The following is a 13527-nucleotide window of genomic DNA, read 5'->3' as shown; positions in this document are numbered from 1 at the left end:
CATATTTGGAGGTTTGTGAAATGCTTTCCTCAAAACAAATAGTTTACGTATTATTATCTACACTACATTTTAGAGATGAAGAAACAAAGACTCAGAGATTAAATGACTTGCACAGAGTTACATGAACAGCTAGTAAAGGCTGGAGACTTACTAACTGAAGAAATATAAGTTCAACAGAATACAAGAATGGTCTCCTTGACAAGATCTGTTAAGATTTATATTCTAAGAATTCTAAATAAATAAAATTAGTTTAACTAAAGAATATGAATGATTCTCCTAATGTCTGATTTGTGGTTAGGTTATATTTACTTACTTTGATGGATCTGAATTCTCATCAATATGAATAATTCCTGCAATGAAACAGGCCATCCATACCTGTCCAACCTATAAGATTCCTGTTTAAATCCTCCCATAAATTCCATAAAATAAAAATAAAATAATAATCTAAGTTCTCAATCAAACAAGGCAACTAGATCTTCTGTCAAATCCTTTTTAAGACTTTTATTGCTTCGTATCAGGGTATCAAAGCTAAGTTTTCCAAGGTTAATAATTTCCCATCAAATCCTACCCACCAATCCAGAGGCATAGTTTTTAAGAAACTTACCCTTTCCTCCACTTAGTGGTTTTAAGTAGAGAGCCAAATCCTCAACACACTTCTTTGCAACCTCATAGTGCTTATTCTCTCCTAGATTACTTAATTTTACTGTTTGATGATCTGGTACCTAAAAATGGGAAACTTTTCATAAATACATCTTCAATAGATTCAGCTCTACATAAAATTATAATCTTGTCCTGCATAAAATATAATACTAACAGAATCTAATCATAGTGTCAACAGCTATAAATGAACCACAAATCATCTAATCCAACACATTTATTTTATAAATAAGAAAATTAAGGACTAGAGATGCAGTGGCTATTTCAACAAAATTAATTCAATGATAATACTGTTTTCTATGAATTTCAACTTTACAAATCTGCTTTTCCTCGAAACTAAGTTATTGAACACATAATAATTAACATTTTCATAATGCTTTATTATTTACAAAGTTCCTTCCTCACAACAGCCCTGTGAGGTATGTTGTACATGTATCATTATCCCCATGGAAGTAGATGAGGAAACTGAGGGTCTATGAGAATGAGTACTCAGTATCACAAAACCAAGAAACGGAGTAGACATTCAAAAACAAATATATCTTAATTGCAAGTCCAATATTTTTATGCTACTTTTCATGTAAGCCTGGAGCAAAAATCAATTCAACTTTACATCCTACCTGGGCTCCAACTAATTGGAGAAGTGCAAAGTTTACAGGAAGCACATCAATGTCTGTGTTGATGGCAGTCTGGTCAAAAGGGCATGCTTTTCGATGAAGTTTATTTAAGCAGGTCTTGCAGACGGTGTGTGAACAACCTAAACTGATGGGCTTGTGCACATTCTCATCAAATTCATTATAGCAGATTGGACAGGACAGGAATTCTGTCCACTGAGCAGCCTGCACAGGCATTGTGGAAACTGGATGCTTGTTTAGCAGTCTAGCAGACCATTATTTTCACTGTGTAGTGTTATGTTAGCTAGAAGAGAACAAAAAACAGAAAACAAAAAAGATTACTTCCATATCTTCACAACTAACACCGTAAATATTAAAGCCAATTTTGATTTGCCATATAAGCTAAAACACTAAGCATGTTTTATTTACTTTTTGACATTTAATAATTTAATTAAGACAACACAGGGTCTCATGATTAATTGCCACTCAATTACTGAACTAAACTGAAACTGAATGACAGAAAAACTTCAATAATCCTGTCTGAAAACAAAATTACGTAACAATCTTTCTTTATAAACTAATTCAAGATATAAAAAGCCACGACAATAAACTTAACTGACAATGACCAAGGTTTAGGTAGATTTTGTTACCTTCATTTTTGTAGGGGAGCACAATCACTTGAAATCCAGATTTTATGTAAAAGGCATTCTTTTCCCATTGAATATTCATAATGGCAGAGAGAATTTAGTAATAGCCAGATAATATATACCAAATAACTTTCAATATTACTTAAGAAATTTAAAAAGTTTCAGATGTTGTTTCAGTGACTCAATGCAACCGCAAAAAATAAAAAATAAAAACAATAACAAGTGGCAGTAAACTGCTAAGTATATTTTTTAAATCACAAGTAATTTTTTAAACATTTTAGTGTTACTTTGCACAGCTATAATCTGAGAGCACACTGACAGAATATTCCCCAACCAGAAATTAATTTTTAGAAATAATAAAAGCTCAAAACTATAAAACTGATTTTAATTTACTTTATATATCTGGCACTTCTGAGTTATGGGTCCATTTTTCCGGGAATGGTTTAAACTGAAGGAATTTACCTGATTTGGAGATTTTATAGGTAATTTTAATTTTAGTTACTGGTAAGAGGATTCCTTCTTATAGGTATGAAGCAGTTTTTCCATGAAGCCCAAGTTTATGCCTCATACTATTTATATACCTATGGTCACATTAATTCTGAATTTTAAAACTGAAGAATTAAAAATACAATTCAATTCAACAAGCACTGACTGAGTATGTACTGTTGGGGGATAGGAATAGGGAGAGGAGAGGAGGAAGATATAAAACTTAGAAAAGATATTTGTCCTATCTTGCCAACATAAAGCTTACATTCTAGTCGCTTCTATAAATATCTACCTCAGACAAACTGCACACAAAAAAGAGAAATGTGAACATACCTATCTACTCACAGATTTTCAGATTTGGAAGGGATCTTAGTCTACATGATACAGACAAGGAAACTGAATCCTAGGGTATTTGAGGCTACTTGCTCAAGATTATGTAGCTAGTTAGTCACAGAGCCAATCTTAGAATTCAGGTCTCTTGATTAACATTACACTACCTTCACATAATACAGGAAAAAGAGGACAGCTACTGAATTTACAGACCTGAAAGATGTACTTGAGCAAATCTATAAGCAAGATTGGCACATAAGAAACACTTAATAAATGTTTACTGATTGATAGAAAAAAAAAAGGAAGCGATTATGTAATGCCCCTCCAAGGATAACAAAACACAGGATCGAAAGATTTAGAGCTTAACTGAACAAAGGCCACATAATCTAACAATAACAAATCTGTTCTAACACCCTGATTTTACAAAAAAGGAAACTGAGGCCTAGAAAAGGTTAGATTTACCCAAGGTCATAACAACAGTAACTAGCAAAGCTTTCTTTCCTACGCTGATATAAAACAAAATCAACAGATATGAGCAAGCTGTTAATATTGTTATATGCCTTGAAATGTTAACATCAACAAAGCCAACTGGGAAAAGATAGTCTCTGTAGAAATAAAATACCTAAACAGTACAAAGAAAAAGGTATTACTAATTATAATATCTAAATCTAGGAGGAAGTTTGCCATAATGCTTTTTTGTTTCCAAAAAAAAGGTTGCAAATCTTTATCACTTCTTGGGAAAACCATTGAATTTGGAGTCAAAAGATTTGCCACCTATGTGACCTCAGGCAAATCACTTAACTTCTCTGGATCTTAGTTTCCTCATCTGTAAAAGGTGTTTAAACTGTATCAGTGGTACCCAACCTATGGGCCTAAGATGCTTTAAGAGCCACAAGGTCAATGAATCCATAAGCACCCCAAGGCTTGCCATTTTGATATTTACTTAGTTCCAATACAACAGGCAAAATGATTTAGCATAAAAAGCTAACCAAACTTCTGTAAACTTAAATGGTTGACCCATAAATCTATTACTATTTTTTTTTGAGACTGGGTATCCCCATCTCAGCCAACCCGAAGTACAGAGACTACTCATACATGGATCCCACCACTGGTCATCACAGGTTCTTTGATCTGCTTGGATTCCAACCTCCAAGCAACCTGATGAGTTCCCTGCCCCTTCCAAGGGCAGAACACAGTGATACCTGACTTAGTGTAGACACTTGATCAACCTAGCCCAATGCAGCTCAGAACTCCCTAGATAAGAGATCTGCAGGTCTCAGCCTGCCTAGCAGCAGGGATTACAGGTGAGCACCACCCAGCCAAGCTAACACTATTTTTCAAATGTATGTAGATACTGTTGTGATTAACAAATTAATTAAAAGGATTATGGAAGTAATAGTAGCTTTCATGCATTTTCTCAATCAACAGATGCTAATAGTGCCAACAACTACTATCATGTAAGGGTTGGGGGGAATGTCCATTTATGAAATTTGAAATTAGAAAGGCATCCTAGTACTTGAAAAATCTGGGAATCAAAAGTAGATTATCTCTGTTTCCTTGTACTGTAGATCCTATGATCTTAGACAATAGTATGAAGACTCAAGAAATAATACAGCAAAAGGCTTTGTTAATTTCAAATAATCTATATCCAAAAATGTGGCATTATTATTAGCTATCATCTCCAACTTGAAAGCATTCAGATATAAAGTCTGAATACTACATATTTCATTCATACTTCCTAACTCAAATCCAGGACAATTAAAAAGTACTTATGTAAATTTGATAGGTTTTCTGAGTACTAGAATTCTGGGCATTTAGAGCAATTATGCAGCTGATACTACACTATGTTCATTGAACTGTTTACTGGCTGATACTTTAGTGAGCATCAACTACAGCAATTAAAGGTTTTAAAAATCACAATCTGAAATTGAAGGTAAATTATATATTAAAAAAACCCAAAAAATTCAAAGGGAAAATTCTATTCCTATTTGTTGTGCTTTAAATGTCTACAGACTTTAAAGTATTCCAAATATTTTATGTAAAACTGAATTCCTAGATATAAAACAGTTTGTAAGGTAATTTTACAAATTTACTCTAAAATAAATTCTCAGATCTTTCTAAGCAGATTTAGACTTTCCAGATTCACAATGCCACAGCCATGGCTAAGAAGCTTTTTTTTAATTATTTTTTAAAAGTTTAACTTCCAATATTACAAATAAATCTGATCAGCTTCGATTTTAACAAAATATGTGAACTCATCAGTACCTACAGCCTGAAAAGTGTTTCAATGCTATTAGAGGAAAAGAGATCATTTGTTTTACAGTCATGTTTTTCCCTTAAATCTGCCATGGAGTACTCTTATTCAGTCAACTTGGACCACTAACATACTTCATGCATTCCTTTTTTTGTTTGTTTGTTTGGGTATTTGGGGGGGGGGGTTGTTGTTGTTTTTAGTGAGGCAATCGGGGTTAAGTGACTTGCACAGGGTCACTCAGCTAGTAAGTGTCAAGTGTCTGAGTCTGGACTTGAACTCAGGTCCTCCTGACTCCAAGGCCTGAGCTCTATTCACTGCACCACCAAGCTACCCCATGCATTCCTTTTTTTACAGCTACCTGTTAAGAAATCCTAACTCAGTAGGCAAATTTTCAATGTCCATTAAGTTAGAGCAAATTCATCTAAAATAATCTTTCAACTCTGTTATTTTACCAAGACAATCATTTGTTTCAATTTTAAATTTCTTGGAAAAGAATTCAAATTTGAAGTCAGCTAAATAATGAAATCTAAAAACCTTTGGCATCCCAAACCACTTTAAATATAGCTTCTGAAGAATTGATAACAACTGCATAAAAAAATTAAGTTGATGGCAATTATTTGCACAAATCTTCTTAAACACATCAAAAAGTCTTAAAATAGAATATGTACACAATTTAATTTCCACAAGAATTTGAATGAATACCATTACAAAATAAAAGACAATTTATTTATAAGAAACTTAGGGTAAATTTACTTCCAGATAGACTGAATCAGCTCTGAATGAAGCTATATACTCATTTATGCCTACTATGCTTATTAAAGGCAGCAGTATAAAGCCTACTCAGATTCACAATGACTATTTCATTTGTTAAATATTTTCAGGGTAGCAACACGATCAACACTTCACTCTTCCACATGATATGAAAATAATGTAGCAGCTCTTCAACTCAAACACTGGAAAATACTCATGTCACTGGATATATCCTTAATTGGTGTTACCGCCCAAATAGGTTTTTGGTCTATCTAAGACAGGAATGTTTTTAAAATCCTGAATATAAATAGTGGTTTTTTTTCTTTTTATATGACACAAAAAGGATAAAAAAAACTAATCTTGAAATTTCTTGGAAAAAAGCACTTAAATAAAGCACTAGAGAGCTGTAAACATATAAATTCCTTAAACTGAAACACTGCAAACTAACTTTGGGTTTATAAAATTCTAACTTGAATACTATAAGAACAATGTGGTTTGCAGAGAAATAGATACTTAAAGACAAAATGAAAACTTTCCAAGTACAACAAAAATCTAAGAAAAAAATTATAAATTTCAGTCATTCAAAGCACTAAGCAAAATATTTAAAGTTAATTTTTATTAGGTAAACTTTTAGTTACTAAAATTATAGGACAGCTAAATACGGGATTTTAAGAATCTAAATTTGATATATTGCTCTTCTGGTGCCTAGAACAGTGTTATGCCTACGGGAAGCACTTAAATGCTTTTTTGAATGAATGTGACCTTGAGGAATTTTTCTGTTCTAATAGCTTTTCAAATTATTAGCCCCTTTCTGTGCTATTTGCTGACATGTAAAGCTGCAGAAAAGTTACTAATTTCTCTCACAAATATGATGGAGAGATAAAAATATTTTTAAAAAGCAAATGTTAAACATTTAAGAAATTTTACTTTCTGTTACTGGCAAAGCATAATCTGTTAACAAGAATAGTTCACCATTATATTTGATTTCATACTACTGTAGAAAAAGGTTTAGGATTCTACCACTGCAAAAATTCCTAATCCACTATTTTATATGAGTAGAAATACAGTAATCTACAATACAGAAACTATATTGAAGTTCAGCCATTACATGTAAACTAGCTTGCTGATTAAATAAATCTTTGTATCAAAGATGTGCATTAAGTTTTTAAATCATGTATACAATGGTATAAATAAGACATCATCTAATATTTGTATACTCTTTCTTACCAGTATCACCTTGGGCAAGTCACTTTACCTTTCTGAACCTCAATTTCCTTTGGGGGGGAACCAACTGGGTAATCTTTTAACTCTCATCTACTTCTGAAAGCTATGATCCTACCTGCACATACCTAGAAAAGGAAGTGGGTAGGACATTTAGCAAAAAATTACAGATGGACTGCCCAAGTAACTTCAATGATACCAACAAAATATCAAAGAACCAATGGAAGGCTATCAGAACATTAGAAGACTTATAGAAACAAGAGACCCCAAAAAAAATACAGACAAAAAAGCACGGATGGCTTACAATGGAATTTAAGTACAAAAAGGTATTATTTCTTAAGAATAGTAGTGGTTTTAAGCAAATACTTTCCTATTAATATCCCTGTGAGAGAGAAAATAGTGAAATTGGGGGGGGGGTTGTGAGGTTGACTCAGGCATGTGATTTCAATGGTTTAAGGAACTCCTAGCAAGAAAATTCCTTCTACCATTGCAGATCCATAAATTTTCTAGAATTTAGAGGGTTGTCTGGACTATTGAGAGGTTAAATGTCTTGCTGACTCCTAGGTAAGATTTCTGCTCATTATGGTAGACTGTCTCTCAGTATAAGTACCATTGATGAGGAAATTTAGGCACAGAGATTAAGTGGTTTAACCAGAGTTGCACAGCAATTACTGATCCTGAGATTTAAAACTTGATTTTTCTGCCTTGAAAGTTCAACATTACTGCAAACATAATAGTTCTCACTTCGATATCTTAAAATGCATGGTTAAGAATTTTTAATGGATTTAAATCATACTCACTGCAATTTCAGCCACTAACTCAGAAACAAAGGAAATAATCTAAGAGCTCTAAACTGGTACTCTAAATTGCATGAAAGATTTTAAGGGAAAAAAGGCTCAAATATATCATTTTGAAGAATTTCTCCATAGTTCAGCTATTTAAACTCTACTACTCAAGTCACTTTGAAGCTTAAATCAATTACCTAATGGATTTTTGACTAAACTTTCCATGATATTTTCGAAAACACAAATCCTTTTTCTTGTTTATCATAGCTACCACTCCCAATAAAAGTCATAAGAACTAAAAATTAAAACATATCTTTTTTAGATGGCACAGTTGTATTTATTTCATCGTATCAAGTAATTTTTGCTGTATATATTTATCCTTCCTAGGGAAAGTCAAGCTCTTCATCCCTCTAGTGATATTAGGCTAATTTTCAACAAGATGCTCTATCAATAAGCTTGTTTTCATTTGTCTGTTTTTAATGATATAATTTATTTCTTGCTTAAATGGCCATGCTCTGAAGTCCACATTATCATAAGAGACGGTTCAAAAGCAACTTTACTTTATGCTCTGGAAATGTCTCTTTACTTAAAAGTAACATGAGTGTGCAAAAGCCACTCTGAAGAAAGCCTTTCAAATAATTATAAAGACATAATAAGGACAATTAAGAAGATGTTACTGATAATTAACAGTGAAATGGATATAATACAATTTATTTTTTTCTTCATTGTGCTTTATTTTACCTACTGTTTGCTTAATTTTTCAAATCCGGGGAAAAAACGTATGCATCTGGCTAATACAATAAAAGAATACTGCTTGGAATATTGCTATAACATAACACTCTAAAATGCTCAACTACAACTCAAATTTCTAAGGTTTTTAACGTTAAAAAACAAACTTAAAAAGATAATACCAAAAAAATTCATCAAAATGTTTTTAAAGTGGCAAATATAGCAAAGTAAAAAGTTGACAATCAAGTAAGGAAACTGTCCAATTAATACAAAGTCATTTGATCAACAGTTAAAGGATTCTAGTGCATGTGATTCTGAAAAGGGTGGTCTTCAAAACCGTTGAAAACATTTTTTTCTAAATATAACAGAAATTGAATTTTGTGACATTTTTTGTTCCAGTAATTTCCCCAAATATCAACACAGAATTTGATATATTAATGTTAAAAGGAATAAAAGCTAGGAAAATCATTATATGGGGGTGGGGAGAGAAGAAGAGGTTAAGTTTAATGGGATACAATAGCTTCCAAATACGATCCAGGAAAGAACTCTTAACAAGTATTAGTAAAATGCCCATGAGAGGGATGTGAGGATTCTGGTTAGGGATATCCCATAAAACAAATACTACGTTTCGATCTATTTTTATTCCTGTCCCTTCTCTGTTTGTGTCACATTGCTTTATTATTGAAACTAAAAGTGAAGGCAGCCATCATAACCTTTTCCATTTCCTTAATGCTAAGGAAGACAAGGAGATACTATTCCCCGTAATGCATTCTGCATCGTGATGCCCAGTTACGATTTAAATGCTTGTAAAACAATGATGCTTTACACCATTCCTCTAAGATGGTGGAAAAGTTGCCCCAAGAGGCTTTCCCACAAGGAGGGGGGAAAACAGAACACACAAACACACCAATAAATAAATTCCCTGGCTCTCTTTCATTCAATTAAGCTAGTCACATCCCCCGGGCCATTCTGTAGCCAATCCTCTCCTCTTACTGTTGAAACCCCTTTACATGGCATCAAGGAGCATTGTTTGACTTAGGTCAAAATACAAGAGGCTGTTATTCAAAGACAGGTGTGTATGAGTGTAAAGGAGAAGGGTCTTCTACTCATATAGAACTCGGATTCCACCCCCTACCTGGGCCTCAGAAGAAATAACACACTGGCAAAATTGATGTCTAACTCCATTCAAACTCTAAAACATCGTGATTTTCTGTTAATTTCAGAATCATACCTACTGTTCCTTGGTGTTTTTGTTTTTTTGTTTTTTTTAACAAGAAAAAAAGAAGAGACAAAAAGGAATGGGGAAGGAGAAAAGATACGGTGAAGGAGAGGAAAGGAGGGATGTTGAATGATTGAGAGAGGAGGAGGAAGGAGAATACGGATGGAGAGAGTGAGAGAGAAGGAAAGGAGGATTGGAAAGAGGAAGACTAGCACACATGGGAGGGGGAGGAAGGGGAGGAAAACGAGGGAGGGAGACGGGGGAAGAAGAGAGGGAAGGGGGAAGGGAAAGGAGAAGAGAAAACGGGAGGGGAAGAAGCAAAAAGGGGGAGGAGAAAAGATGAGAAAGGGGAGGGGGAAGAGGGGGAGAAGGGAGAAAAAAGAGGTAGGGACAGAAGGCAAGACATTAGGGAAAAAAGAAAGAAAATGTAAAAGGAAGAGGGAGCAGAGGACCTTTCTGGAGCTCGTGGGACCCTGCCCCCGGGAGCCCCTCTCTGCAGGCCACAGCTCCCGCCTGGGCGGGGCGAGGGAAGAGTGGCTGGTGCCTGGCCCCTCGGCTGCAGTCAGCCAGCTGAGGAGACAGAGGTGGCTGCGGGAGCCTGGAGGGAGAACGGAGAGGGGAAGATAGCAGCCTGCCGGCGGGCCCAGACGCTGTCAGGCGCAGTCGTTCTCTCAGGGCGCCCCCTCACGGCCTCCCCAGGGGCCCAAGCCCCGGTTCCCGCCCGTCCGCCCTACCTGAGGGCCCGGGCGGGGTCGCTACGGGCCGCTCCGGGGAGCCCCGGGGCGACGGCGGTGACGGGGATCGGCGACGAAGGCGCCTCCTCTCCCCGGGGCACGGCTCGGCTGCGGCTCCGCGGCCTCAAACTCCATCGGGAGCAAGCGGGAAAGCCCCGTTGGCGTTAATGGTGTTGCGGCGGCGGCGGCGGCGGCGGCGGCGGCCGCAGCGGCGCCTCCTCCTCCTCCTCCTCCACCTCCTCGCGAGAGGCGGACGGGGAGGGAGCCGGGCCCCGGGATCCTCTCGCGAGGAGGCACGCCCCAACTCGCGCGAGATCGCGCATGCTTACTTCCTTACTCTTTACTTCGCCCTTAGGGCTTTCAGGGTAAGCCACCCTTATCACGTGATGCTAGAGCAACACTGGGGCGCTCTGGGAAACGAGAAGGACTGAAGGAGAGATTTCTGGGAAACTCCCTTCCATCTTCTGTGTTTTGTAGCAGCCCGTATAATAGTCTCAAGCTAAAGTTGGCCAAGCCATCCATGAAGTGGCTCAAGGACAAAGGTTAGATTTAACTTCTCTCCAACTCCATCTCCCCACAAGGTTGGCAGCCATCTCCCCAAAAAGTTGGCAGGATTTGACACATAACTTTCATCCTATTTTGCAAACAGTATTGGCCCTAACCAAGCTGGCCCTTAGGAGCAAGGTCTAAAATTGACATAAGACCGGGCTTCTAAATGGAACCCTGCTTCTTACTGCTTTAGGAAAGTCACATAATATCTGTCGGAGACTTCCACGTGGTAAATGATTATCCTTTATGGCTATTCTAAGTCTAAAAATCTATGTGCCCCTTGAAATGTCACGTCTGATACTTAGTAAATACACAGATCTATTGCTATAGGTTTAAAGGCAGTTTTATACCTTACTCAGTTTTTTTTCTTTTAAGTTTTCCTGTCCTTGAACACTACTAGCTAAAAGCAAGCAATTAAGTAGTTGTTGATAAAATTTTCTTTCTATGGATTTGAAATGAAGGAACTCCCGCTTTACAGAATAAACCAAGGAAAGTATAAGAATTGCTTAATGGCTACGTGACTGACTAAAGCACTTCATCTGTCCTGAATCTCTTTCTTCATTTGTAAAACAGGAATAATACTTACTCTACCCTACTTCACAGGGTTATTGTGAATTTATATTTTTATATCTCTTACATTATAAAGTTTGTAAACAAGGAAACGATTTTTGTAAACCTCAAACCTTATCTTTCCTTGAAAATTTCATAAATCTCCACAAACTCATCAATCTCTTATACAACCTCTATTTTATTATCCTACATATTAAGTTACACATTTGAGAAAATGGTACAAATCAGGTGAACAGAAGAGACAAGTGGTATTTCATTTAGAAGAAATCAAGTCAGTTTTCTTCAAGATCTTTAAAACAGAAACTTAGTACAGGCAAAGCTTTAATTGAGGAATATGGACTTTTTCAGTTTTCTCTTGCCCATGAAAAAAAAAATCACATTGTATCTCTCTACAATGAAAAATTCTAAGGGGCAGGGAGGTGGCGCAGTGCATAAAGCACCGGCCCTGAAGTCAGGAGGACCTGAGTCCTCCGACCAAACACTTGACATTTACCAGCTGTGTGACCCTGGGCAAGTCACTTAACCCCAACTGCCTTAAAAAAAAAAAAAAGAAAAATTCTACTCTGTACAAAATAAGATATTTATAAGTGATTAGCAGTGTCTAGCACATGGTAGGCACTAGATAAATAAATGCTTGTTCCTTTCTCTTTCCCCTTTGAAACCCTTACACACCTGCATTTCTAAAATGATTCCACTTTCCAAACTCCATTGAGATATACTATGCAAGCAGACACTGCCCTGAGAATTTCTTCTCATGGAAACATTGTGTTATTGGACGGAATAACCAACATTTCCAATCTTTCTGTCTATCCCAAAGATCTAAAAGTGCTTTACAAAATGATTCTCATGACATTCTTATAAGGTATACAGGTATGTGTATATACATGTACATATACATATATGTATGTCTGTATATATGTCAATACTTAAATTAGTTACAATTGGGAAGAAAATATTTTTAAAATATTGAACTGGGTATGATATACATTCCCAAAAAAATGTTATTTCTTATGAACTATTCTTTCCACCCACAAAATGTTATAAATTTTAAAACATGAAGCTATCAATGAAGAAAAATAAAGCTTCAAATTTAATCTCAAGAAAATTTCTTCTGAAAGGTAAAGTTTATCTAAATATAATTATTTTAAAGGTCCAGTTCAAAAGACAGTTAAATTGCTGAAAAAGTAAGATCCTTGAAAGCAAGGACCGTATCTTATTTGGCCACGTTATCAGTATATCTTGGGCAAGGACATTTTCCCCTACATACCTGTTCCACGGGATAATAATTGTACTCCCTATCAGATTTTTGTAAGGAAAGTATTTTGCAAAAATACAAATCCTAGCACATAAGTCCATTTCTCCATTCACAGATGGTAACTTTAATGTGTTTATTGAATGGGTTTTTTTCCTGACAAAGGGGAAAAAAATCCATTGTAGTTAAATTCTATCACTAATACATTTAAAACATTTTATATAGCTCTATGAATGCCCTCTCAAGTCTCCCATCTTCTAGCTCAAATGACCAGTAAAATTTAAATTCATAAATTAGAGCTGAAATCATATAAATCAAATTCACTCTCTTCATTTTGCAGCTATGGAAAGTAAGGTCCAGAAAGTCTAAATTATATTTTGGACATTTTAAGATTCTATGATTCTATAATGTTTTCCACAGATACTTAGGAAATAAAGTCATTTAGCATTTATATGTTAAATGATCCTCAGCTGAGGGGTAGCATGAGCTATAGAAAGCCCATCCTCAGCGTAAGACAGACTTGGGTTCAAGTCTTACCTCTTACACGTACTAAGAAGTATTAAAATGGGAGAATCATTTAACTTCTCAGTACTCCTAGGCAATTCTTTAAAACTATTAAAGAAGAGACAACACTGCTTCTCCACAATCACAGAGGGACATTCCACAATGGAAATTTCCACACACACTGCTGAACTCACAGGTTTGGCCATTAAAAAAAAAAATTCCCTGTTAG

At 35.8% G+C, this 13527-nt stretch overlaps 1 protein-coding gene across 6 annotated transcripts in view; it reads right to left on the bottom strand.

The window, feature by feature from the left end:
* Nucleotides 1–10622, bottom strand: part of RC3H2 (ring finger and CCCH-type domains 2) — a 61714-nt gene extending 51092 nt beyond the window's left edge. For 2 of the 6 annotated variants that reach the window (XM_020967549.2, XM_078150138.1), the window contains exons 1-3: nucleotides 10424–10622; nucleotides 1275–1572; nucleotides 605–722 (exon numbers count right to left, since the gene is read on the bottom strand). In XM_020967549.2, coding sequence (XP_020823208.1) covers nucleotides 605–722; nucleotides 1275–1505 — 349 coding nt within the window. In that variant the 5' untranslated portion in view covers nucleotides 1506–1572; nucleotides 10424–10622. The remainder of the gene's footprint in view (nucleotides 1–604; nucleotides 723–1274; nucleotides 1573–10423) is intronic. The other 4 variants (XM_078150139.1, XM_078150140.1, XM_020967546.2 and 1 more) reach the window with 2 other exon arrangements.
* Nucleotides 10623–13527: the final 2905 nt, after the last annotated feature.

This window comes from Phascolarctos cinereus, unplaced genomic scaffold (assembly GCF_003287225.1).
Source record: "Phascolarctos cinereus isolate Bilbo 61053 unplaced genomic scaffold, phaCin_HiC Scaffold_2;HRSCAF=192, whole genome shotgun sequence".
Lineage (NCBI taxonomy): Eukaryota > Metazoa > Chordata > Mammalia > Diprotodontia > Phascolarctidae > Phascolarctos > Phascolarctos cinereus.
This window is presented reverse-complemented; position numbering and strand designations above follow the sequence as displayed.